The 23,314-nt window shown below is 45.8% G+C and overlaps 1 protein-coding gene across 4 annotated transcripts in view; it reads right to left on the minus strand.

The window, feature by feature from the left end:
• Window positions 1–23,314, minus strand: part of LOC138447689 (serine/threonine-protein kinase N1-like) — a 1,645,716-nt gene that overhangs the window by 8,499 nt on the left and 1,613,903 nt on the right. For all 4 annotated transcript variants that reach the window (XM_069603962.1, XM_069603960.1, XM_069603961.1 and 1 more), the window contains one exon: window positions 13,077–13,157. In XM_069603962.1, the coding sequence (XP_069460063.1) occupies window positions 13,077–13,157 (81 nt within the window). The remainder of the gene's footprint in view (window positions 1–13,076; window positions 13,158–23,314) is intronic.

Consider the following 23,314-nt stretch of genomic DNA (forward strand, 5'->3'; position numbering starts at 1 on the left):
TCATTTTGTGAATAATTCTTTCCTTCTTGTAAACACTGTTTCCCCACACTATTTGTATTGAGGGAAAGATTGGCAATAGGTTTATTAGTAAAGGCCCTTTAATTTTGACAAGACAACACTAGGAGTGTGTTATTATTATTTGATGGTTGTAGCTTGCAACTATCTTTAGGTTTAGGTTTAGATAGGCGTTTCACCAACCCTTTTTGAAGTTCAATAAACACCCTTGAACTGCGGTCACTTGAGTGCGTCTTACTGTTGATATCAAGCCTTCCTTAGAATACCCCCACCAGACATTCTCTAGTCAAGGATAATTTGCTTTGCCTTCACTCCTCTGTTTCTGGATCCAGCTCTCCCTTAGGCTATGTATGCTCACAGGGGGCTTTATCGTGACTCTCCTATGACCTTTGTTTGCATGACGGCTTCACCAGAGCAGACTGGTGTTAAAAAGAGCACACTGCTGCACGGGCAGTCTGTTGAATGTGTACAAGTGGTTAAGTCCCCTGTATCCCCAGAAGTTATCTTAGTAGGCAGAGAAGCATGCCAATGATCTGAGGGAATATAGAAGTATTACATAAAGGATTTGCCTTGTATTACGGATAAATGTTTTAACCCGAAACATGTACAAAAGCAAGCAGACATTAGGCCTGTTCTGTACAATGTGTGAGAAATACATAGTTGCAGGTCAATGAGTGGAGGGGGTGACGTGGCAAGAATACTGAAACCAAACACAGGCACATTTGCAAAGTGCAGGTGTCTAAGTGGAGTTGTTCTCTGGCTGTCGCTGTTGACCGCAAGCTTTGCTGTTGGTGAAGAAATCTGTTGGACTTTGGGTAAGCTTGGTAAAGTGGTTATAGCTATGGTAAAGATAAGGGGGACAAGGAGGATTATTAATGTGAGAATAAGCAGCGTCCCTTCCTACTTAAGGTGTTTGAGCTTCAGCAAGCACTTCAAAGATTGGATCATAATAGAGTTTTTGATATGAGGGGGAAGAGGATCAGTGGAGCGGAAGCAAAGGGGGGCTGAAAAACAGATTAGACAGCCTACACCCTTCCACACTCTAGTGTCAGCATGCACGATTATATGATTTGATTTTGAAACGCGCATATCTAGTGGAACCAGGCAACAAAAAAGAAATGCATCTGGGCGCAGATCTAATAAGAAAAGGAAGCCAGATAATCAAGGCAGAAAAGAAAGGTTTTCAGCATTTTTCTAAATTCACAAAGGGATTTGATTTTTCTAAGATCATATGGCAGCAAATTCCCAGCTCGGGGGCCTGCACAAGAGAAGCATCTGTCGCCCCACGAAACAGACCTCAGTGATGGGACCACCAGAAGATGTTGTCCTGAAGATCGAAGAGAGCGATCTGGATGGTAGGCAAAACCATTTGAGGAAAAATATGGGGAAGCCAGCCCATGAAGACATTTGAAATACTAGGCAGAGGGTCTTAAACTGGACCCCTTGCTGTACCGGTAGCCAATGGTGATTTCTCCAAAACCGAGAGATAGCTGAGCATCTAGGCAGAGAGAAAAAAAGCCCAACGGCTGTGTTTTGAGCAACCTGCAGACGCTGCATTTGGGCTTTTGGGATCCCCATGAGCAAGGCATTTCAGTATTCTGACCTAGCGTTAACTAATGCACCAAGTACCATTGAGCGATCTTTCTCTGAAACAACTGGTAGCAATGGTTTCAGCAGTTTAAGATGGAAATTAAAGGCTTTAACAATTCTGTTAGCCTGCAGGTCACAGTTTAGATTTGCCTGTCAAATGCATCTAAGGTTTTTTTTACCTTGAATGAAAACATTGTTGGGAACTCAAAAAGTGCTGTGCATGAGACACACTGTAGGGTGTTTGTCTTTTTTTAAAACCCAAACACAATAATATCAGTTTCTGATGGATTTAGTTGGAGTTTGTTTTCCAGCATCCATCTTTTTATTTTACTGGCACAGGATAACCCTCTGTCCATTGGTTACACAGGTTGTTTTAGCCAGACGTAAATGTGTGTGTTGTCGGCATAGGAGTGGTTCTGAGGGTCAAATTGTGAAAAGATATACAGCAGTGGGCATATGTAAAAATGAAACAATAGAGAAGACAAGGTGAGCCCTGGGGAACTCCACACTTGACCGACAAAGAATAAGAGGTGTATGTGCCCAGCTCGACTTGCTGTGTCCGATTGCTTGAAAAAGGAAGTAAACCATTTCAGCGATTCCTTGCACGCCTGAGCCACAGTAGAAAGACTTGAAATAAGAATATCAAAAGCAACTGTATCAAAGGCTGCAGATAGGTCCAGCAGGACGAGCATGCTAAAATTACCCTCATTGGCAGCCTTCAAGATATCATCCCAGACGCCATTTTCTAGTGTTGTGGGATAATAAACCTCCTCGCCTGAAGATTAGCAAATTGCAATTTCCTTTGTCTAAGGGTGGGCTGGGGGTCCCTAATTTTAAGGCATACCATCTGGCGTTTATGTCGCGGAATATTTTTGATTTTCTAAAATCGAACATGAGGACTGGATGTGTGCAGAGTCTAGTCATGTCGGCCCTTTGTCGCCTAGGGACATTTTGACCAGTAAGCCATCGCAAACAAGGGAGGAAGGCCTGCTAACTAGGAGTTTACGGACGGAACTCTTGGGTGGCCTTGTGGGAGTGTCTGGGTTTCAATGCTTTGAGAGATCCGAGTGCTTCGATTTGGCTGAATCCATGTATTACGCTTGAAGGAAAAACTTTGTTCTGGCAGGATTGGTATCTAGCCGGGGTGCATTGGATTAGTGATTTGTTCAATGGTTTGCGTTGGATGACGGCTAGGGAATTTTGGTTGAAGTTTGAAATTCCTACTTTTTGTTTGACGGACTATCGGAAGATCAGGAGGGCGGTGGGGGAGGTGGACTTGGAAAAGAGAATCAACATAGACATGCTTGGATGGATACCTGGAGTGAGTGGATGTGGCCTGGTTAGTTATATCTATAGACTGGTTGTGTCGAACTATCGGGCTAATGATGCTTTGAGATTGGATTGGAATCGGAGAATTGGTGAGGATATTACTGAGGAGGATTGGACAAGTATTTGTGAGAATGTGAAATTGTGTTCCTTGAATCTTGCTGATAGGTCGCGTCAAATATAGATTTTGAATAGAACATACTGGACACCTGAGAGAATGATGAAAAGAGGGATGAGTGACAGCTCGGAATGTTGGGAGTGTTCACATGAGGAGGGCACCTTGGAGCATATGTTGTGGGGATGTTCGAGGGTGAGAGGTTTGTGGTTCGAGTTTGATCAGATCTGTGAAAAGATTTTGGAGGAGACGGTTCATATGGATTTTAAGACAATTGTACTAGGCTGTGGGGATTTATTGGACGACCTAACTACTTCCCAGAAGAAATGGATCTTTCGTGGGGCAATGGTGGGGAAGAAACTCATTTTGAGACATTGGAAAACGTCTAACCCTATTACTATGGAGGAATGGATTTCAGAGATGCATTCTCTAGCGGATATGGAGAGAGTGTTATATCAGAGAGAGAAGAAAACTGCATTATTTAACAAGATTTGGGCTAAATTTCTGCTATTATATTAGACCAGTTCATTGATTGTTTTGTGACTCCTGGGGAGGGAGGCTTTTTTTCGGCTGTATATAGTTTTGTTGGCTTTGTTGTCATTACTTTATGATGTAATTTTGTGTACATATTATTTCTATGTTGTGTTATTCTTGAAAATAAATAATAAAATAAAAAAAAAGATATCATCCCAGAATGAGACAAGTGCTGTCTCAGTCCCATGTCGTGGCTTAAATCCTTATTGAGAAACGTCCAGGATCCCATGTTCTTCCAAAAAGTTCTGCAGTTGCATGGGGACAATTTTTTTCCAGGATTTTAGATGGCAAAACAAGGCCTGCAAGAAGGCCTGCAATCAGACGGTAATTAGAAAATACTTTATGGTCCAAAGTTTTTTTTTTTCTTCCCAGGAGTGGCGTAAGATATGATTTTTTCAGATCCATTTGGAAATACCCCTGACTTAGGGAAGCATTTATAAGACAAGATGGGCCCGCTTAAAGCTGTTTAACTAGATATACAAGGATAGGGTCATAATTAAGATTAGTGGGCTTGATTTTAAGCATAAGATTAGAGACCGTTTTTAGATTCACAGGGGAAGAGTACAAACATAGGGCATTTCAATTCTCCCAGATTTGACGTCTTTTTGTTTAACACCGCCACCTGTTGAATGGGTTAACGGAAAGATTTGTAGACAAGCAGTTGTAATTGGAGCAGAAGTACATTCACGTACATGGGGTTGCTGTTGGTACTCTTGCTTAGAGGAGAGTTATCTCGCATATTGGTGCTGGACTGCCCAAGTTGGTGGCACCAGACTGATATGCAAAAGTATATTTCTCCTCTGTGAAAGGTACAGTGAGCTAAAGCGTGGTGGTAGACTCTCCCCGCGTGGGTTCCTCCCAACAGCACAGGTTATTTAGCCGCGTTTGTTCTCCATTAATTAACAGCTACTTTGGAAGTGGTGGAGGCTGTTCAAAGAAAGAATTTTTAATAAGGGGGAAAGTTCTCATATCTAACTGAGGTGGTGGGGGAAGTGCAGTGATGCGTTAGTATGTAAGTTTCAATGAGAGACTGCATAGAATGAGGTTCTTGAGACCACTTCACCACTTTTTTAGTCTTTATTTTTAAGGCGGTTCTTTTTTTCTCAGAAGAGCGTGGATGAAAAAAGGTTGCAGTACTGGCTTGGGTACCAAACAATATAAACCTTCTTAGACATCTTAGGATATGAGGTTTCATGAAGAAACATTTTTGTACCAAAATGTCTGCGGTTTGTGACTAACATGTTCCTTAGACCGCAAGAACTGAATGATAGGAAGCCATGCCGCATACAAGGCCAGGAAGGAGTCAGTTAAAATCGCTGTTATTTTTTCCATAGACAACACTGCCCCACTATCGGGCCCTTGGCCAGTTTCAAAGAGAAAGCCAGTGTTGTTCTAGTAGACCTTAAGAGCTGCGTTATCACCCGTGCAGCTTTGCCTTGCAGTGGGTATCCTGCATCTGCTGCTAAATCACCCAGGATGATTACTCTTGGATCCAGCGTGAGGTCCACCCCAGTAAGGCCTCCAATGTGTGAAAGGTTCTCCTTTCAATACAGCTGAGCACAGGGGCAGGACCACCACAAGTGACCCAATGTCCCTCTCTCCCCCACATCCCCGTCAGCATCTGTCTGAATGACCAGGGTTAATTTTGTGCAGTCAGCTCTGTGACATGTACCACCTGCATAGTATTTTATACCCACATTCCTTCATTGCAGTACACCATGATGCTTTATGGGCTTTTTCATAAACGTTTGACCAAAAATCTGGTAGTATGTTGATTCCCAGTTCCTTCTCCCATTTTGACATATAGGGCAAAACGTCTGAGTCCTCGGGCGGGTGCAAGAGTATGTAAAAAGTGTATGTTCGCTTTGAATTAAGGCGTTCTGACAATATCGGCTCAATCCTCTTGGGTTCCCTGGTCCCCCTATGCCGGACCTCTCTGTACTCCAGTGGAGGATTTTACTATAACGGAACACTTCTCCTTCAGCAACAGCAAATCTAGCCTTGCACTCTTTAAAGGACAGCAGTAATAAGCCTGCATACATGTGGGCCCGGCAGAGTTTCCCAGTAGCTTCCCAGTTCGTGAAAGGGGCAACCCTTGGCTCCCAGACTGAATTCTGGGTTCTTCAAAATCCAGGTTAAAGGGCCCAGTCACCCCATGAACACCTAGTGTCCGAACGTCCATGTCTCAGTACCCTAAAGAGGTCCTAGTCGTTCCTAGTTTCCCTCAGTCCTTCCAGATCCTAGGAGTAAGGAATGGGATATCTGCCAGAGATGACGTTGTGGCCCCCTCTTGTAGGTCCACCCACTTATTTTTGGTGTCCGCTCCCCAGTTGCACATCAAGCCAACTTGGGCTGCTATAAGGTATCTCTTTAGCGACGGTATCCCCAGCCCTCCATGCCATGGTGATCTTAACACCCTCCTTCCCACCCGGGGCATCTTCCCTCCGCAAATAAACTTAAATATTTTCTCCTGCAGCGGGGTGACAGGTTACAATGGGGTTTTAACGCCTGGGGCGAGAAACACGTATAGTACTTTTGGGATGAGCACTCTGCCCAACCATGAAATTTGCAAGTGCTCCCACGTCCCCGAATCCTCCTCGCGTTCCCGAGCACCCCCGGAATATTTGCCTTATAAAGCTGTTTGGGCTGGGACGATACTTACACTCCTAAGGATTTTATCTTGTCTGCGGCCCAGCTAAGATGGAGAGAGGGATGAATGTCCTGCAAAGTCCCGTCCGATTCCCCTATGCACAATCCCACTGATTTCCCATAATGGATTTTGAATCCCAAACTGCCTAATAACCTCGAATAGCCGGGGAATAGACTTCGCCGGGTAAGTTAGGGATAAGATAACATCATCAGAGCATAGCCCAATCTTATGATGCTCAGCTACCGAAGTAATTCCTGAGAAGCCCCGGTCCTCTCGCACTGCTTGAGCAAAAGGCTCTATAGCAAGTGCGAACAATAGTGGGGACCACGGGCATTCCTGCCTGGTGCCCCTTTTAATGGTGATGGTATCTGTGTATGTTTTATTTACCCTTGCATGTGCCGTCGGTGCCGCAAAGCTGGCGAAAACCCATTTGCTAAATTGCGGGCCAAATCCAAATATTTCCAGAGTCTACCGAAAGTAGGGCCAAGCCAAACTGTCAAAGTCCTTCTTTGCATCTAAGGAGCGCACTACCACATTCTGCTTCGCACCGTCCCCCAGATCAATCAGGTTTAGCGCCTGCCTGATGTTTTCAAAGGCCGAACTACCTTTTATGAAACCCGTCTGGTCATCATTCATCAGCTTTGGGCGAATGCCAGTTAATCTATTGGTTAATCTATTGGCCAGAACGTTCGTGTAAATCTTTGCATCGCAATTAAGAAGTGCGATTGGCCTTTATGAATTGCATTCAACTGGGTCTTTCCAAAGTTTCAGGATAAGCAACGTCCTGGATTCTCCCATCGTACCGGAAGCCTGTCCACTGACCCCAAAGGAGTAAAATAGCTTTACCATCTGGGGGACTAATTGGGCTCTGAAGCTTTTATAAAAGGTGTTGGGGAACTCATCAGGGCCTGGGGCTTTGTTACTCTGTAGAGTTTTGATAACCGCCTTAGAGGGCCATAATCAGGCTTTCTAGATCAGTCTTATCTACCCTCAGACAGCCTTGGAATCCGCAGGTAGCTCAGGGGAGGTCTACCCGCCTCCACCTTAGGGCCATCCCCTTCCAGGTATTCGGTAAAGTACAATTCTATTATCTGGAGCGTGTCTGATTCGTCTCAGCAAAGAATTCCCTTGCGGTTCCGTAGGGATCCTATTCCGTTACGTGCTTGCGCTAATTTCAGTTTGGCACCCAGGTTTTTATTCGCCTTGTCCCCTCTAGTATAGTTAAATTGTTTAATGTGTAGTAGGGAGTTTGCCGCTGTTCCCACCTGAATCGCCTTGATCTTCGCCCGCGTCACCCTAGGTGCCCTAAGGGATCGGTTTGTGCCCCTCCGTTTGAGATTCCTTTCCCTAGATCTAAGCTCAGTCCCTAGCGCTTCCCTGATGTGGGTTCTGGCCCGGGTTAAAGCCCCCATTTTCCCTATAAACTTCCCCCGAAACACTGCTTTGCCAGCATCCCGATTAGCTCACCCATTTCCCATCTCATAACCGGGCCGTGTTTAGTTGTCAGGAGGCAATCACCGTGGGTGGTGCAGTGAATCCGAATAGGGAGTGTGTAACTGGGGCATGGTAAGTATGTTGCAGGGTCTCTATTTCTACCACCTCTGTATGGCCCACGAGCGACGTCATAACCAAGTCTATCCTAGAGAAGGATTTATGTACCGAGGCGAAGAACGTAAAGTTTCGCTAATCTGGATGGTGGCAGCGTCAGGCTTCGATCAGATCTAGTTCTGATAACATGCTTGTAAGTGCCCTTAAGTTTCTGAGATCAGCTTGGGAAGCCGGTGAGGTCTTGTCCATTTGTGTACACAGTTGAAATCTCTCCCCTACGAACAGTGCGCCCTCTTTAAACCCAAGAATGGTCGGGACCAGGTCACGGATAAATTGGTCCTGGTTGTCATTCGGGCCAGATAACCCCACTATCGTCATCGGGAACTCCTCTAATGCGCCTCTCAATGACAGGAATCTCCCTTCGTAGTCTGCTTTAACTGCCCCCACTTTAAGGGGGCTACCTCGTCTTAGTAAAATTCCCACTCCCTTCTTTTTAACTCCCAGGCTACTGCAGTACTCTTGTGGGAATCCCTTGCATTAAAGTCTCTCCTCGTCTTGGGGGAGCAAATGGGTCTAGCAAAATTGCCACATCCCACCCCAATGTCTCCAGTCGCCCCAAGATTATTTTGTGCTTCATCGAGGATAAGGCCCCGTACATTACATGTACCTACTCGCAGTGTCGGTGTCACCTTCTCAAATAGGCTTGAGTAAATTATGCCATTGGGACCCTCAGGACCAGCAGCAAGCCAAAAACTTTCGGCCCGCAGCACCCCTATCGTTCCCACTTGAACACTGGTGTGCAACAACACTACAATTACCCAAACAAGCACTTCCAAACCAATATTAAACAACCTTCCAAGAGTAAACCAAATTATAGACTGTTCCCACATGGAGGCATTTCCCTCTCTCCCCCTGCACCTCCCTTATCACCCCCCACCCTGCATCACCCACCCAACATAAACCCCTTCTTTCAACAAACATTGACCCATCCACATAGGCTCGGGCTGGAGGATCGGATCCTTGCATTTTTTCCATCTCTACCGCCCCACCTTTGACTCCATCTCGCTCCCTGCTTCTCCTTTTCCATACACCAGCCGTAAATAACCAAGCTCTGTTCCATCTCGCTGGAGACTTCGTCAGGGCACACTGTCTGGGCACACTTCAGACTTGCTCGATCTATTTTTTACAATTGACCACTGGGCCGCAAAGACTGGTCTCCTTCACCCCAAGTCTGGGACGAGTCCATTAGATTCTCATGGCCCTCTCCTTCCTTGCCGTCACCCCCCTCCATCAGGGCTGCCACCTCCTCTTTTGTCACCACATATTTTGCCCCCTTTACCTCAAAAACCAGTTTACAAGGAAATCCACATCGGTAAGGGATAGCTCTCTCATGTAACCACGCTGTCACCACATTCAGTTTCTTGCGTCTGAGCAAAAAGGCCTGAAACATCAAATCCGACTCTTGAAAGTGGATCGACTTCTACTTCTGAGCTTCCCTCATCACTCATCCTTCTGAATAAAGAAGTTGACTCTCGAGAGCACAGGGCATTTTTTATCTGGAAAGTTGTGTAATCACTATGCGTCCGGTCCAAGACCAGCTTCTTGCGCACCGTAAGATCTATTATGGTGCGCAGCAGTGCTTCAAAAGTCAGGGTCCTACACCTGTGGTGGGATGCTTCGTATCCTGATATTTCACCTCCAGAGATTCTCGGCATCCTCCTGCCTAATCACCACCAACTTCATTTCCATCCTCTCCGACAGCACTGCTTGCTGGTGGGCCTGCTCTGCCGTCATATCTTCCAACTCTGTTATGTGTGATTCTGTTGTGTGAGCTTGCAGGTTCTCAAAACCGTTGCTGCCAGCTTGTCAATTCGCCCCTGTATTTCTTGGGTCAGGTCGCATTCTGCCAGCATGGCTTGAATATCATCCTTTGTGGTCGGCATTCCAGGGGGGAGGGGAGGGATCACCCCCAGCAAAGGTGGCGAGGCCGGGGCGTGGGCCTGTCTGCTGACTTGTTGAGGCTTCTTCACGGCCCCCTCCTGGGCAGTCAACATCTGTTTAATGGTGGAGCTCTTGATTTCACTCTCCTGAGGCCATTATTTCGCTGACTATACCAAACAGCCACACTGCGCAGTTACCTAGGCCGGATCCACTGTGTGGTGAGCTGTACCAACACCAGTCCTTCCAGTTCTTTGCCCAGTGGCTTGAGTTATGGGCGCAGGTGGGGGAAGCACCAAACCAACCAGTGCCACCAGGTTCACCCCCAGTCTCCCAGTGGACAGGGCCACCTCAGCTTCAGCAACTCTGGTTCCTGGATGCCCACACCATCGCAGGGCTGCCACTCTCCCTTTGTGGACACATCTGGGGAATGAATGGACCACTGATCCTTCCCCCCGATCTGGGGGTGCTGCTCCCACCCCCACTTCAGGCTGTAATGCTGCAGCTAACAGCATTCTCTAACTTCAATGGAAGTACCTGTATAATGTGCTGCCCCTGGCCAGGGGGTACGGGGCTCGGGGTGTCCAGAAATAGAGGAACGGCCTCAGATTCCCCTTTTTCTAACTCTCCAGGTCCTGGGGACTAGTGGTAGCACACTCTGCATGGCTTGCACATTATGAGCTGGGACGCACCTTCACCGCTCCCCGTTGATCCTTCCGTGGTCACCGGACCAATTTAGCAGCCCCTAACTTCTTACTGTGTTTGATGGAGAGAAAATGGGAGAGGAGACGGCACCCCATGCCGGCTCTCCGGAACGCCACTTCTCCTGCTCTGCCACTGTTGAGGAGGCCGGGCTGGGCCCCTGTCACCCGAGCCCCTCCACAGATCTCCACTGCAGTGGGTGTCGGACCAACTCATTTTACCCAGTCCCGTTCCAATGTCAGAGCACCAGCTGTTCTCCCTTGGGCAGCGCTACTCAGGTCCTAGCCGGTAGAAGAGACCGGCCAGCGAAGCCGCAGCTCCACTGTCCCCCACAGAGGCTGTCACAAATGATGGCGCTTCTGGGTTGCCCCCCCCCCAGGACAGTCCCGGCGAAGCGCTCTCCCAACCGCTTCTCCGCTCTGGAGTAATGGAAGGACCCGCAGCTGGCTACCATCTTGGCCATGCGGGTAGCTAGCAAGCTGGAAGAGGACCAGGTTGTTCGGGACCCAGAATCGCATACTGTGATGTCGGGTGAGCTCCCGGGAGGTGTGGAGCTCACCTCCCCCATAAGGCACATGCAGGGGTCCTCAGTAGGTAAAAAGGGGATTTATCGGCTCGGTCTGTGGTTGCATCTGCTCCGCTAGCCGCTCGGCCAAGCCCCCAATCTTTGATCTTCTTAAAACCCTCAGGGCCATCCAGTGCCAATATTTTAGTATGAGAACACAGGGGGTGGGAGGGGAAGTCCCTTGGGAGTACCACGTTTTGCATCTGGAGTTGCCAGATTGACTACAGGATAATGCTTGTATATATTAGAAACAAGGTAGAGGAGCCCCTCTGCGATAAAGTTGTGATGTTAGGAGGCCTGAATAAATTGGAGATTACTGACTTCACCGAGGTCACAGAGAGCTGAATGGAGGATCAAGAGTGAGCTGGTACCCCCGGCAAACACTAGAATGAACCCAAGAGTCAATTGAGATAGATTGAATCCTACGTACGCATGGCTGGCACCGTCATTAAATGAATTGCTGTCTTCAGTACTGAACACCACTTGGGCACTGATTGAAGTAAAGTCGTCAGCAACCACAGGGTTATCCTGTCATAAGAGACACCAGTGTTTGCCAGACAGAAATTTACAAGATAAATTAGGCAGTCTCAATGCAGCCAAAATGCAGAGTAGGACCTGAAATAGCTGATGCATTTCTTGATACAAGTGGTTTACAGCATGCAAAGACGGAAAGCTTAGAAAGGATCATTTGGATTGTCTCATGAAAAAGTATATATTTGTATTATTAAGTTACATGGTTTATTACAAACCTTTATCTTAACATCGAATAAACAGACATAAGCATACAACAACCAGAGGAGATTCATAACGCGACAATTCTACGTCACTCCCCAATAATCTTCTCAAAGCCATATTAGAGTGAAAAAGTAATTACAACACTCTTACAAAAGAGTAGGCAAAAGGCAAGATGTATTTTATTGATGTGCCTACAAGGCAGGAAAAGCGAGAACTGGGCTTAAAAGTAGGTAAAGTAGGTTTTTGTCTTTTTTTGTCCATTCTCCACTGCAGGCAATTCCTAACCCATTAGAAAGAGTAGAGAACGTTGGAGAATAATTGGTTAATGAGATATCTGATATTGGCAGGAAAAAAGGTCTGCAAAAACTACTGGACTGAGCACTCGAGAGGCACAGGTAATTAACAGACCTACTAGATATCCTAACTAGAGGGGCATGCTCTGCAGGATGGACCAGGACAGTTCCACTCATTGCATCCTCTTTCAAATTGGCATTGATCACAATACCGCTCAGTTTTAAACACAAGAAACTGCTGCACACCAAAACAGTGGGCCTCATTACGGGTCCGGCAGTAAACGTGCCGGTGACACCGGACATGTAAACAGTTACTGGTGCCTGACCTGCCGGTAACACCAGGATTAGAACCCCGGCAGCCAGGAAGTCAGGCGCCGTTAAAATGATGTTCCCATTCCATTCAGGACTCTTTGAGAGTGGGACAATGGAAACACTGGCACCGGTAATAACGGTGCCGGTGCTTCCGTAAAACTCTACCGTTGGGTGCCAGCCTGCCCGGCAGGTCAGATCTGTTGGGCGGGAGGGCATCCGCCCAGCAGAGCTGTACTTTGCTGGTCCGGAAACAACGGTGCCGGTTGTTTCTGAACCGGCAAGGTTATGAGGCCCAGTGTGTGGCTGCAAAGCCTGCGGTGATAACCTGCCTGCATGTAGTTAAATCAACCAGTAGTAACAAGCAACCTCATTCACATGGCAAAAGCTTATGGTCTTTGAATTTCCCAAATCCCTGGAGTTTGGGCGTGTTTAGTTAATGTTAGTGATTTGCTAGTGAGCGGGCCACACCCAGGTAGGTATAATGATGTGTAATGATAATGATGTGTTATTTATATAGCTCCTTAATCCAAAGCTGGATACCATGTAGCTGGATAATAGAACAGTAAGAAAGGCCTTGTCCTGCAATTGTTGTTGCTATATCCCTTTATCCACACATTTTACATCTCCTGAATAAATCATACAGGAAATCCAGAAATCCTACAAGCCCATCATAATTCTGAGGTGCTTTTACACACAAGATTAGGATGATAAAAGGTTTTAGTTGCAGGAATTGTTCACCATTACTATACTCACCCGGAAAAAAGATTGTTTCTTTACATCTTCAGCATCCCGTTCAGAGGATCCCAGCCGTCTCTCTGGATTCCTTCTCAGGAGCTAAAACAACAACATAATCTGTGTCATCACTTCCTCCATCTTGCAAGTATTAACATGTCCTTGGTCACTGAACTTTTCAGCTACATGGGAGAGGAAGAAATATGTTACTTACCTTTAACTATAGTAATACAGCATTGGTCTCTTTCATAGATTCACATGCTTGGAATAATACCACGCCTGGCAGGGAATAATCTGTTCAGTTTTATTGCACATTTAGAGTAAACAACTAAAACCTATCCACACCTTTTTGTATCTTTTGCCCTTTGACCAATTAGTAGGAAAGGATCATCATTCTGACAACCCCCCCCCCCCCTCGGGCCATATTCCTATTCTATGGTAATGACTCTTCACGTCAGTATGGTGATTTAAGGCATAGATTTATTGGTCCAGCTGCTTCACCTCCCGGTCTAGCCATCAGCCAACCGACCTGGTTCAGAACATTCTCTTCAGTGGCAGGCAAGGTTCCATTGATCATACATTCGACACTGTCCTTTTAAAGAAAACAAAATCACCAGAATGGAGGAATTCTAAGAGATAGTACAAGCCTCTTATAGAAATGATGATGGAGGCAAGACAATGTGTTGCTGTGGACACGAGGAACCTAGAGATGAAGCATTTGTGTATTACAGGGCTAAAGTAAGAAATTCTGGCAAGCTTTTCTCATTCGTGATCATAACCAGCTAACACCAGTCCCATGGAGGAAAGTGCTGTGCCTAACCCCATCTAGGATCTATTGCGAGCTGTGGTGTTTGGCCAGCTGGCCATCAGCATCAGGAGAGTCAGATGGCCTTGCAGGAGTTATTGTTGAAAGAAGGGAACAGCCTGCTGCACTGACTGCTATTTTACAAAGGTTAGGCATTGGGAAGGACCCAACAGCCTTTTTGGTGAACTCTGCAATGGATGTCAGAACTGCAGCTTGGAATAGAGATGGCTGGGCCCGGTACATCGCCATCCTACCAATCAGGGGAAGGTGTAGAATGTCTTTCAAGTCCTCAAGCCTGATGAACACCTTATGAAGAATCAAAACAGGGCATCCTCAAGAGGATGGGACAAGATCGGGAACACAATCAAATCAGACAGATATTTATGCCTGCCACAGGCAGAAACCCTGCCAGATATACCAATTCTGGTACCTGCCAAACAAATGGCTCGCTAACAGAACATACGTAGAAGTCAAGGAGATGTTGGTGAGAGAGCAGCTCCAAGATTTCTTGTCCAGGCATCTGCATGAACCCAGTTTGAAACAAGCAATTAAAATGTTTAAGGCTTACAAAAAGGCCATGTATTCACGAGAATCAATCCTGGAGCCTATACAAATTGGCAAACTGAAAACTGGGATCCCAAAAAAAGAATATATATGGGATACATTACTCACCGTAATCGTATTTCTCCTTAGATTCACATGCTATGCATAGGCCGACAACTAGTGGAAGCTTCCGAGTATTACAGTTGTTGTTTTCGAAATTCAAAAAGGGACGCTAACAGGGCATGCCAGTAATACTATCCCTAGTGTGACGTTCACTGTACCCATGGTCCTTCACGAGTCGAGGTCCTTCAGATTGTTTTGTTCTGACATGAGTTTGCATGAAGTGCAGTGTGAGTACAGTTGTATCCAAGCAGATACAGGCAGAAAGCTCATATAAACATCTATGCACCTTCTCTCCGAGGAGGAAGGGTGGGTGCATGTGAATTTAATACAATTGAAATACAATTACAGTGAGTAATGCATCGCTTCTGAGGCTTGTGGAATCTGCTTAGATCACATGCTATGCATAGATTAGCGAGCAGCGTTAGGAGAAGGTTGTGGGTCATGAGCAGCGGAAAATAGATATTTTAGGCCACTTGTCCCACCTGTGTATGTGTCTTGGAATGTGCGTCAATGCAGTAGTGCTGAGTAAAGGTATGTACTGAGCTCCATGTAGCTGCTTTGCAAGTGCCGTCTAATGGGACATAAAACATTTGTAATAAAAGCCAGCGTAGCTTTAGTGCTCCTTGTGGAGTGAGCTTTTGGTGTAAAAGGCAGTGTCTTGGTTGATAATGAAGAGCACAATTGAATACATCTTACTATCCATCTCGAGATGGCATTGTTAGAAATGCAGTCCCCTTCTCTGCCTGGTGCTATAGAGACAAACAGTTGGTCTGTTTTCCTAAGCGTTCTGGTCTTGTTTACGTAGTAAAGGACCGCTCTCCTCACATCCAGTGTGTGGAGTTCTACCTCAGCCGAGCAGGTTGTCTCTGAAAGAAAGCCGGAAGCTCAATGGATTGTTTCACTTGGAATTTAGAAATTAATTTAGGGGAGAACCTAGGATGAGTACGTAAAACCAATTTATCCTCAAGTATGATAAAGAATGGGTCCTGCACTGACAATGCTTGTAATTCACTAACTCTTCTTATTGAAGTAATAACCACGAAGAAGGCAGTCTTGTATGTCAGGTGTTTAAAGCTTGACTTACGCATAGGCTTGAATGGGGGCCCCATGAGCTTTGCTAGTATTACAATGAGATCCAATCCTGGCAGTGGGTTTGAAATACGAGGGTGATGTCCCTTGACTCCCTCTATGAAAGCCTTAATTACTGGAATTTTCTACCACGATACCTTACTCTGAGAGGTGGTATAAGCCAATAAAGCCACCAGGTGAACCTTTATAGAGTGGAATACTAACCCCGAGTCTCACAAGTGAAGCATATAGTTGAGAATGTGTGAAGGAGTACATTCTATGTGATTTATTTGTATGGACTGGCACCAAATTACGAATCTCCTCCACTTGTCGAAAATAACAGTGTCTAGTGGTAGGTTTTCTTGCATCCTTGAGGATATCCATACACCGCTGTGGTAAATTAAGGTGTCCGAACTCTACGAGTTCACTAGCCATGCTGCCAAGTTCATGGAGTGTGGTAGAGGGTGCATGGTTGTTCCCTCGTGTTGAGTTAACAGGTTGGTTAGGTATGCAAGTTTGATGGGATGGCAGATCGCCAGGTTGCGCAGATGTGGATACCATGGCTGTCTCGCCCAATAGGATCAACTAGGATACGCGTCATCTGTTCTCTGTGCATCTTGTTTACTATTCTGCTCATAAATGGAGTGGGGGGGGGGGGGAGCGTAAGCAAATTTCCCTGACCAGTTCATCCATATGGTGTTCCCCTTGGATTCTAGCAGGGGGAACCTGTACGCGAAGTCTGGGCATTGCTTGTTTTCTCCTGTAGCGAACAAGTCTATTGTGGGGTAACCCCATTGAGAGAAGATGTGGTCTAAGACGCCTGAGTCTAGTTGCTACTCGTGTTCCTCTGGTAGGGAATCTCTGCTCAGGGAGTCTGCTAGAGTGTTCAGTACCCCTGGAACGTGTTGTGATGATAGGAATATTCCTCGTCTGAGTGCCCATTTCCATATTTTCTGTGCCAACTTGGACAGACTTGGAGTGTGTGTGCCCCCGTTTGTTGATGTAGAACATCGCAGTTGTGCTGTCCGTCAGAATCTGAACTGACTGGTTGGTCAGTTGCACTTCAAATGCTTGGAGTGCTTCGAGTACTGCTAGTAGTTCCAGCATGTTGATATGGTTCTGTGCAGTGACTTGGGTCCACAGACCATGTGCTGTGTGGTGAAGATAATGAGCCCCCTACCCGGAGAGTGACGGGTCTGTTGTAACAATTGCTTGCGCTTTCGGATCGTGGAAGGGTTTTCCCTTTAACAGATTTTTTTCTTGACCACCAGCATAGGCTCTGTACTAGTGTTGGCGAAACGACCAGTAGATCGTCCCACTGACCACTTGCCTGAGACCATTGTTTCGCCAACCACTCCTGTATTGGTTGCATGCGCAGATGTGCGTGTGGGACTAGATATATGCAGAATGCCATCATGCCTAGCAAACGCATAGCTTTGCGTACGCCTAACTGGAGACCGGCTTGATACTGGGGTATTTGCCAAAGCATGTTTTGCACTCTTTCCATGGAAGGGAAGGCCAAGCCTGTTCTTGTGTCGAATACAGCTCCTAGGAACTGTTTTGATGCGTTTGGTACAAGACTTGATTTTTTCTTGTTTATCGAGAAGCCCAATTGGAAGAGAAGATCTATGGTTCTTTGTGTGTTTAGTTTGCAAAGATGGGGAGTCTCTCCGGTGATCAGCCTGTAGTTCAGATAGGGGTACACTGGGATTGCTTCCCTGCGCAAGTGCGCTACCACCACCGCCAGTACCTTGGTGAATACCCTTGGAGCTGATGCTATTCCAAAGGGCAGCACCTTGAATTGGTAGTGCTGGTTTGCTAATTTTGAACCTTAAGTTTTCGGTGCACTGGGAGCATTGAAATATGAAAATAAGCATCTTTCATATCCAATGTTGCCATGTAATCCCCCCGTTTTAGCAGGGGAATTACTTCTTGTAGCGTTGTCATGCAGAACTTTTGTGGCTTTATATAAGTGTTTGCAGGGCGCAAGTCTAATACTGGGCGCATTGTAAGATCATTCTTTGGTACAAGGAAGTATGTTGAATAAATACCCTTGTTTACTTTGTTGTATGGCACAATCTCGATGGCGTCCTTGAGGAGCAGCCCGTTGACCTCTTCTATTAAGATGAGTTTCTTCTTTTGATGTTTTCCTTTGGTGTGGAGAGAGGTTTGATGGTTTTCCTATGAGCTCCATGCAATAACCTCCCGGTAATGTCGATAACACCCACTTGTCCGTGGCTATTCCCTCCCATGCGTGGGTGAAGTTTGAAATTCATCCCCCTACTGGGGACATATAGGAGGGGACCAGTAGCAGGCCGTCATTGTTTGGGAGGCGTGCCTTCACCTCTGGAAGTGGAGGCTATCCCCCGGCCATGGCATTGCGCTGGCCTCTTGGATAGCCTTGGGGCGCTTGACCCTGGTTGCTGTTCCATGAAGAATTCTGGTTTTGTCCATAGCCTGAGCGTCTTTGGGAGTTTTGTCCACGAAAACGGTGAAAAGTGTTTCCGCCTCTTTGCCCAGTTTGTTTATTGGGAAGTTGGCCAAGAGATTTGAGAGTTTCATACTCCTCTTTGGCTGACTTCAGAACATCCGCCACTGCTTTGCCGAATAGCACATTTGGTTCCACTGGCATGTTGAGCAACGTTGCCTGTGTCTCCAGTTCAAAACCAGATTGGCGAAGCCAAGTATGGTGCTTGAGAATGGTTCCTTCTGCAATCATACGTTGGGCATTGACTGCATGCAGCATCAAGGTTATTTTTTAACAGACTGCTGGCAGTAACTTTGCCTTCAGCTGTTACAAGGGCAAGTTTACTTCTTAGAGGCTCTGGAGCAGAATCACTAAGGGCCATAATTTCATCCCATTTGTTGCAGTCATAGCTCGCCAACAGTGTGGAATTGTTGGCAATCCTTGCTTGGTACGCTGCCGAAGTTGCCACCTTCAAACCCATGGTGTAGAGCTTCTTGCCCTCCTTGTCTGGGGGAGCTTCTGAAGAGTCTAGAGGTGTACCCGCCCTCATCCGGGTAGTTGTGACTACTAGTGAATATGGCTTAAGTTGTCCTCTGATATTTAAGGGATCAGATGGTGCTGGCGGAAAAGTTACTCTATTCGCGGATTGACTGCGCTGGTTTGATTGGGCGTTTCAAAAGAGGGTTGGATCCTCCTTTGAACTGACTTTAAGGCGGGTATAAACTGGATGGCCGCTTTTTGTCCCCAGGATATCCTCTGCAAAATCCTTGTCTTGCAGAGTTTCGTGGGCCTCAATTCCGAAGTGCTCAGCTGCTTTGATTAAGAGATCATTAAAGACTGACTGATCATCCACTGGGGAATCAGGTAAGGGGGAGTCTTGAGGTATAAGAGAGTCTATACTGTAGACCTCTGATTCATCGCCATTATTATCACCACCATCCTCCCCATCATAGTATTCATCCTCCTCCTGATCTCCCTCTATGACCTTTATGACATGCATGCATGTCCTAAAGGTCTGAAGAGCAAGACCTCTTAGTTGGAGGCTGGGATGAAGACAGGGGTTGAATAGTGGAAGACCTGGGCTGAGAGCTTGAGGCCTGATCAGTTGGAGTTGTATTTTGAAAACGTTCTAAAGCATTAGGATTTTTTTCAAAGAATACTGCAAAGAAAGACATTCTAGACATAACTATCTATGTCGTCTGATGACCACTTAGCTGAGCTGGGGAAGACCCCAGAGTAAGGTACAGTACATGTTTGGGTTAAATCTCTATTATGTAGGGCCTCACTTAATGCGTCCTCATCTTGTGGGACATACTCTTCCTTCTCTTACGGAGCAGTTACAATGTCCTCCACCCTTTCAGACTTTTCTAGAGGAAGATTTTTGGCAATTAGAACCTTTAATAGGGGTTTCTGGGACATGTTTTTGAATCAGGTGTGATAACCCTGAATTTGTATGCTTCCCTACCGGTTTCAACAAAACGCGTTGAGTTTCGGCAGTGGGTAGGAGCTCCGCCGTGTCAGCCGACATTCGGTTGTAGAAGTTTTATGGGCCGGGTGTTTTGTTTTATGGGGCCTGTCATGAGTGCACAGAGGACAGTGAATCCACCAATCCGCCCCTAGACGCCGAATCTCAGCGTTTGTCTGGCGGAGCCGACACATCGCCACAGGTAGTGTGTTTAGTGTGGGAAGATGCAGTGCTCTTGCCGCTAGGTGTAGTCCCCACAACAGAGACGCCAGCCTGTCTCCCAGGGTCTGGGGCTAGCACTTGGGAACGTGTCTGTTCCCAGACAACCTCGCCGTCCGAAAAGGCGGCGTCACTGGAGGCTCCCTCAACGTCCATGGCTGCCTTGGCCTGCATGGCTTGATGGGCACAGCGCTTCGTTCTGCGATCCTCAAGTGTCTTGGGTCGAAACAGCTTACAAGCTTGACAGTGCCCTTCGTCTTTTATTGCAGATTGTGCCGAATTTAAAGGGCATCTTATCTATGTCTGGGGAAGGCAGCCGGGCGATAAGGGGAAGGGGAGGAAAAATCCATTGTATAATGACCGCCACCACTCTCCTTACTGTAAAGCCCTAGGCTTGTTGGGCCTTGCATGGCCGAAAGGGGTCAGTCGAAAGTTGACTTCGTCTGACTGAGGCTTGTCCTTTTTCCTGTTCTTCACTGTGTCGAGAGCACAGTGTCGGGCGTGAAAAGACAAAGAGAAACTATCTTTTAAACTTGGCAAATAGACCTCTGCTTAATGCAACCGCTCACGATGGTGGAAAAAAACAATCTGTGGGACCTCGACGCATGAGGGACCATGGGTACAGTGGACGTCACACTAGGCATAGTATTACTAGCACGCCCTGTCGACGTCCCTTTTCGAGTTTTGAAAACTCGAACTGTAATCCTCTGCAGTTTCCACTAGATGTCGGCCTGTGCATAGCATGTGATATAAGCAGAGTAAACAAGCCTCAGAAATATATATGAGTAATGTATTACACTGCCACAGTAGTGGCTGTGTAGTTATGGTTAAGTTGCTGTTTCCATAGGAAGAGCACTTTTTGGGCGGCTTATAACTTCACTCCCCCCCTGGACGAATCCTCATCAAACTTTGCAAAAAAAGTATATGGACCACTCTGAATTTTTGTGCAAAGTTTGGTGATGTTTGGTCCAGGTGGGGGAAAAGTTATAGGGGAGGTCCTAAAACATCTTTTTTCCCATAGAGTGAATGGGGGAAAACTTTGCGCACACCTACAGGCCAATCCGCTGGACGGATTTTCACCAAATTTGCGGCAGGATGACGACCTTGGTCCCAAAAGCATGCTTCTGTAAATTTGGTGTCAATTCTTTAAAACGACCAAAAAGTATGTCCGCTGATTGGTTGGAGTGAGGCGTGTTTGGATGCGCCCGACATCTTAGATCCGCTGAAATCGCGGCGCCGACCAGAGGCGAAATACTGTTTTGGAAAGTGTTTTGGTGCGTCAGAGCGCTTGGGGAGGTTCAGAGAGTAAGAGATGGGTGAAATACTGTATTTGTTTATGCGGCAGGTGCTAATGATGTATTCGACATGGGCCTAGAGTCCTGGGTACAAATTGAGTATATGCTGCAGTTAAAATGTTTCATTCTATGGGTGTGCTAATGATTTATATAAGCCACCATGGGTGTGATAAGCTGCAGTGGTGGTGGCCAGGGCCTAGAGTCTTGGGTGCATGGCCGTAGGCCATAATCCTAAGACTCTAGGCCCTGGCTACAACCACTGCATCAGATCACAGCTATAGATACACCCATAGTATCGAACATCGATCAGGTGGTTGTGGGGAGGGCCAAGACCAAATGTATACGTAGTGAAGTTATAAGCCACAATGGGTGTGATGTGCTGTGGTGGTTGTGGCCAGGATCTACAGTCTAAAGTTAAAAGCACTGAAGTTATAAGCCAACATGGGTTTCATATACTGCACGCCTATAGATTCGATTATCTATGGCCATACACCCAACACTCTAGGGCCGGGCTACAACCACTGCAGCAGATCACAGCTATAGATACACCCATAGTATCGAACATCGATCAGGTGGTTGTGGGGAGGGCCAAGACCAAATGTATACGTAGTGAAGTTATAAGCCACAATGGATGTGATATGCTGTAGTGGTTGTGGGCAGGACCTAGAGTGTTGGGTGTATGCACCCAAAAACAAAGTTATAAGCACTGCAGTTATAAGGCGCCATGGGTTTTATATAGTGCAGTGGTTGTGGGTAGGACGCAGTTTTGGGTGCATGACTGCAAGCCGTAGGCCATACACTCAAGACTCTAGGCCCTGCCCACAACCACCGCAGCATATCACATTCATACATCACACCCAAACAATGGAATATATATCTGGTAGGTGTGGGCAGGGCCTAGAGTCCTGGGTGCAAATTTGAGTGTATGCTGCAGTTAACATTTTTCATTCTATGGCTGAGCTAATGATTTGTAAGCCACCATGGGTGTGATATGCTGTGGTGGTTGTGGGCAGGACCTAGAGTCTTGTGTGAAATTATACTTACTGTTTAATTTGTTCATATTCAATATATTTCTTACATGACTTTAGTACTTGGAGGAAATATTCTTTTTTCAATTTCTGTGATAAAAGAAAAGAGCATGTTAGTGTTTGTATTTTATAAAGACTTATTACATTGCATAATAGACATTTTAGCTTTTTTTTACCCTCATATTTAGTTTACAAACCAGCGTAATGTACATTTTGCTCAGCTTCTGTGTTTGCTTTTCAAATCATTGGGTCTGGGAGAATAAGAATCCTTGTCGGATTAAAAAAAAACGTTCTTTGTTATGCTACAAACTATTTCTTGGTTTCCTTCGAGTGTTCACTTGTTGTTTCTGATTGACATTCTGTATGTTGGCTTGTTGCAGATTTTTTAAACAGATACCTGTTGGTGTATTCTAACTGTTTATAGACTTTTAATAAACTTTTTGTTGATGTTGAACTACACATTAGTTATTACATTTTGGCTTTAAGAAGATTAAATACGCGTTTGTAAGATTTGCTGGTAATTTCTGCTTTAGAGTAATGCTACTATCATTACATTCGAACCATCCATATTTCTTTTTAATATATGCACTGTAGTGACCTGCATTGGTTGTGGCTCCTGCGTGGTAGATTATACCTATTGTTGGGAAGGATTTCTTAGCAAGTGACATTTGACCGTGTGTGAATCCAGTCAGCTTGCAGTTGTTTTTGGTACCATCTGCATTGTAACGTAGAAGCATTAGTATTATGTAGTTACTATGTGTTTTTATCAGTAAGGTGGAGCGATTATCTGAATTGCAGATAGTACATAATCGCCATGGTTTGCATTTTGTAGAAGTTGCTGAAATTTAATGGATTCACAATTAGGTATGGATACATACACAAATCGCTCATTAGGGATTTGTTCCTGTGTAACATTGTTACTGAGAGCTCATGCATGTTTCCACATGTCTGAAATCTGGAAGATTTCATTTATAGGTATGTTTTTGTTTTCGAGTACTTGTAGTAAGTACATTAGAAAGTCTTGTGGATCTTCTTGTGAGTTTATAGTGAATCTCACCATTCCAGCACAGTAGTCCAATTCTTGTCTTATTCCGTGAACACTATACGTGTTGTCAGGATTGTTTGTTGCGTTTCTATGAAGGACTAACATTTGCAAACACAATTGGTCTGTACTGTGTAAGTAAATGTGGTTAACAATTGGTGGCAATTGAAATTGAATATTCATTGCTACATTTACGTAGCAACT

Source organism: Ambystoma mexicanum, chromosome 3q (genome assembly GCF_040938575.1).
Source record: "Ambystoma mexicanum isolate Mex_15411 chromosome 3q, UKY_AmexF1_1, whole genome shotgun sequence".
Lineage (NCBI taxonomy): Eukaryota > Metazoa > Chordata > Amphibia > Caudata > Ambystomatidae > Ambystoma > Ambystoma mexicanum.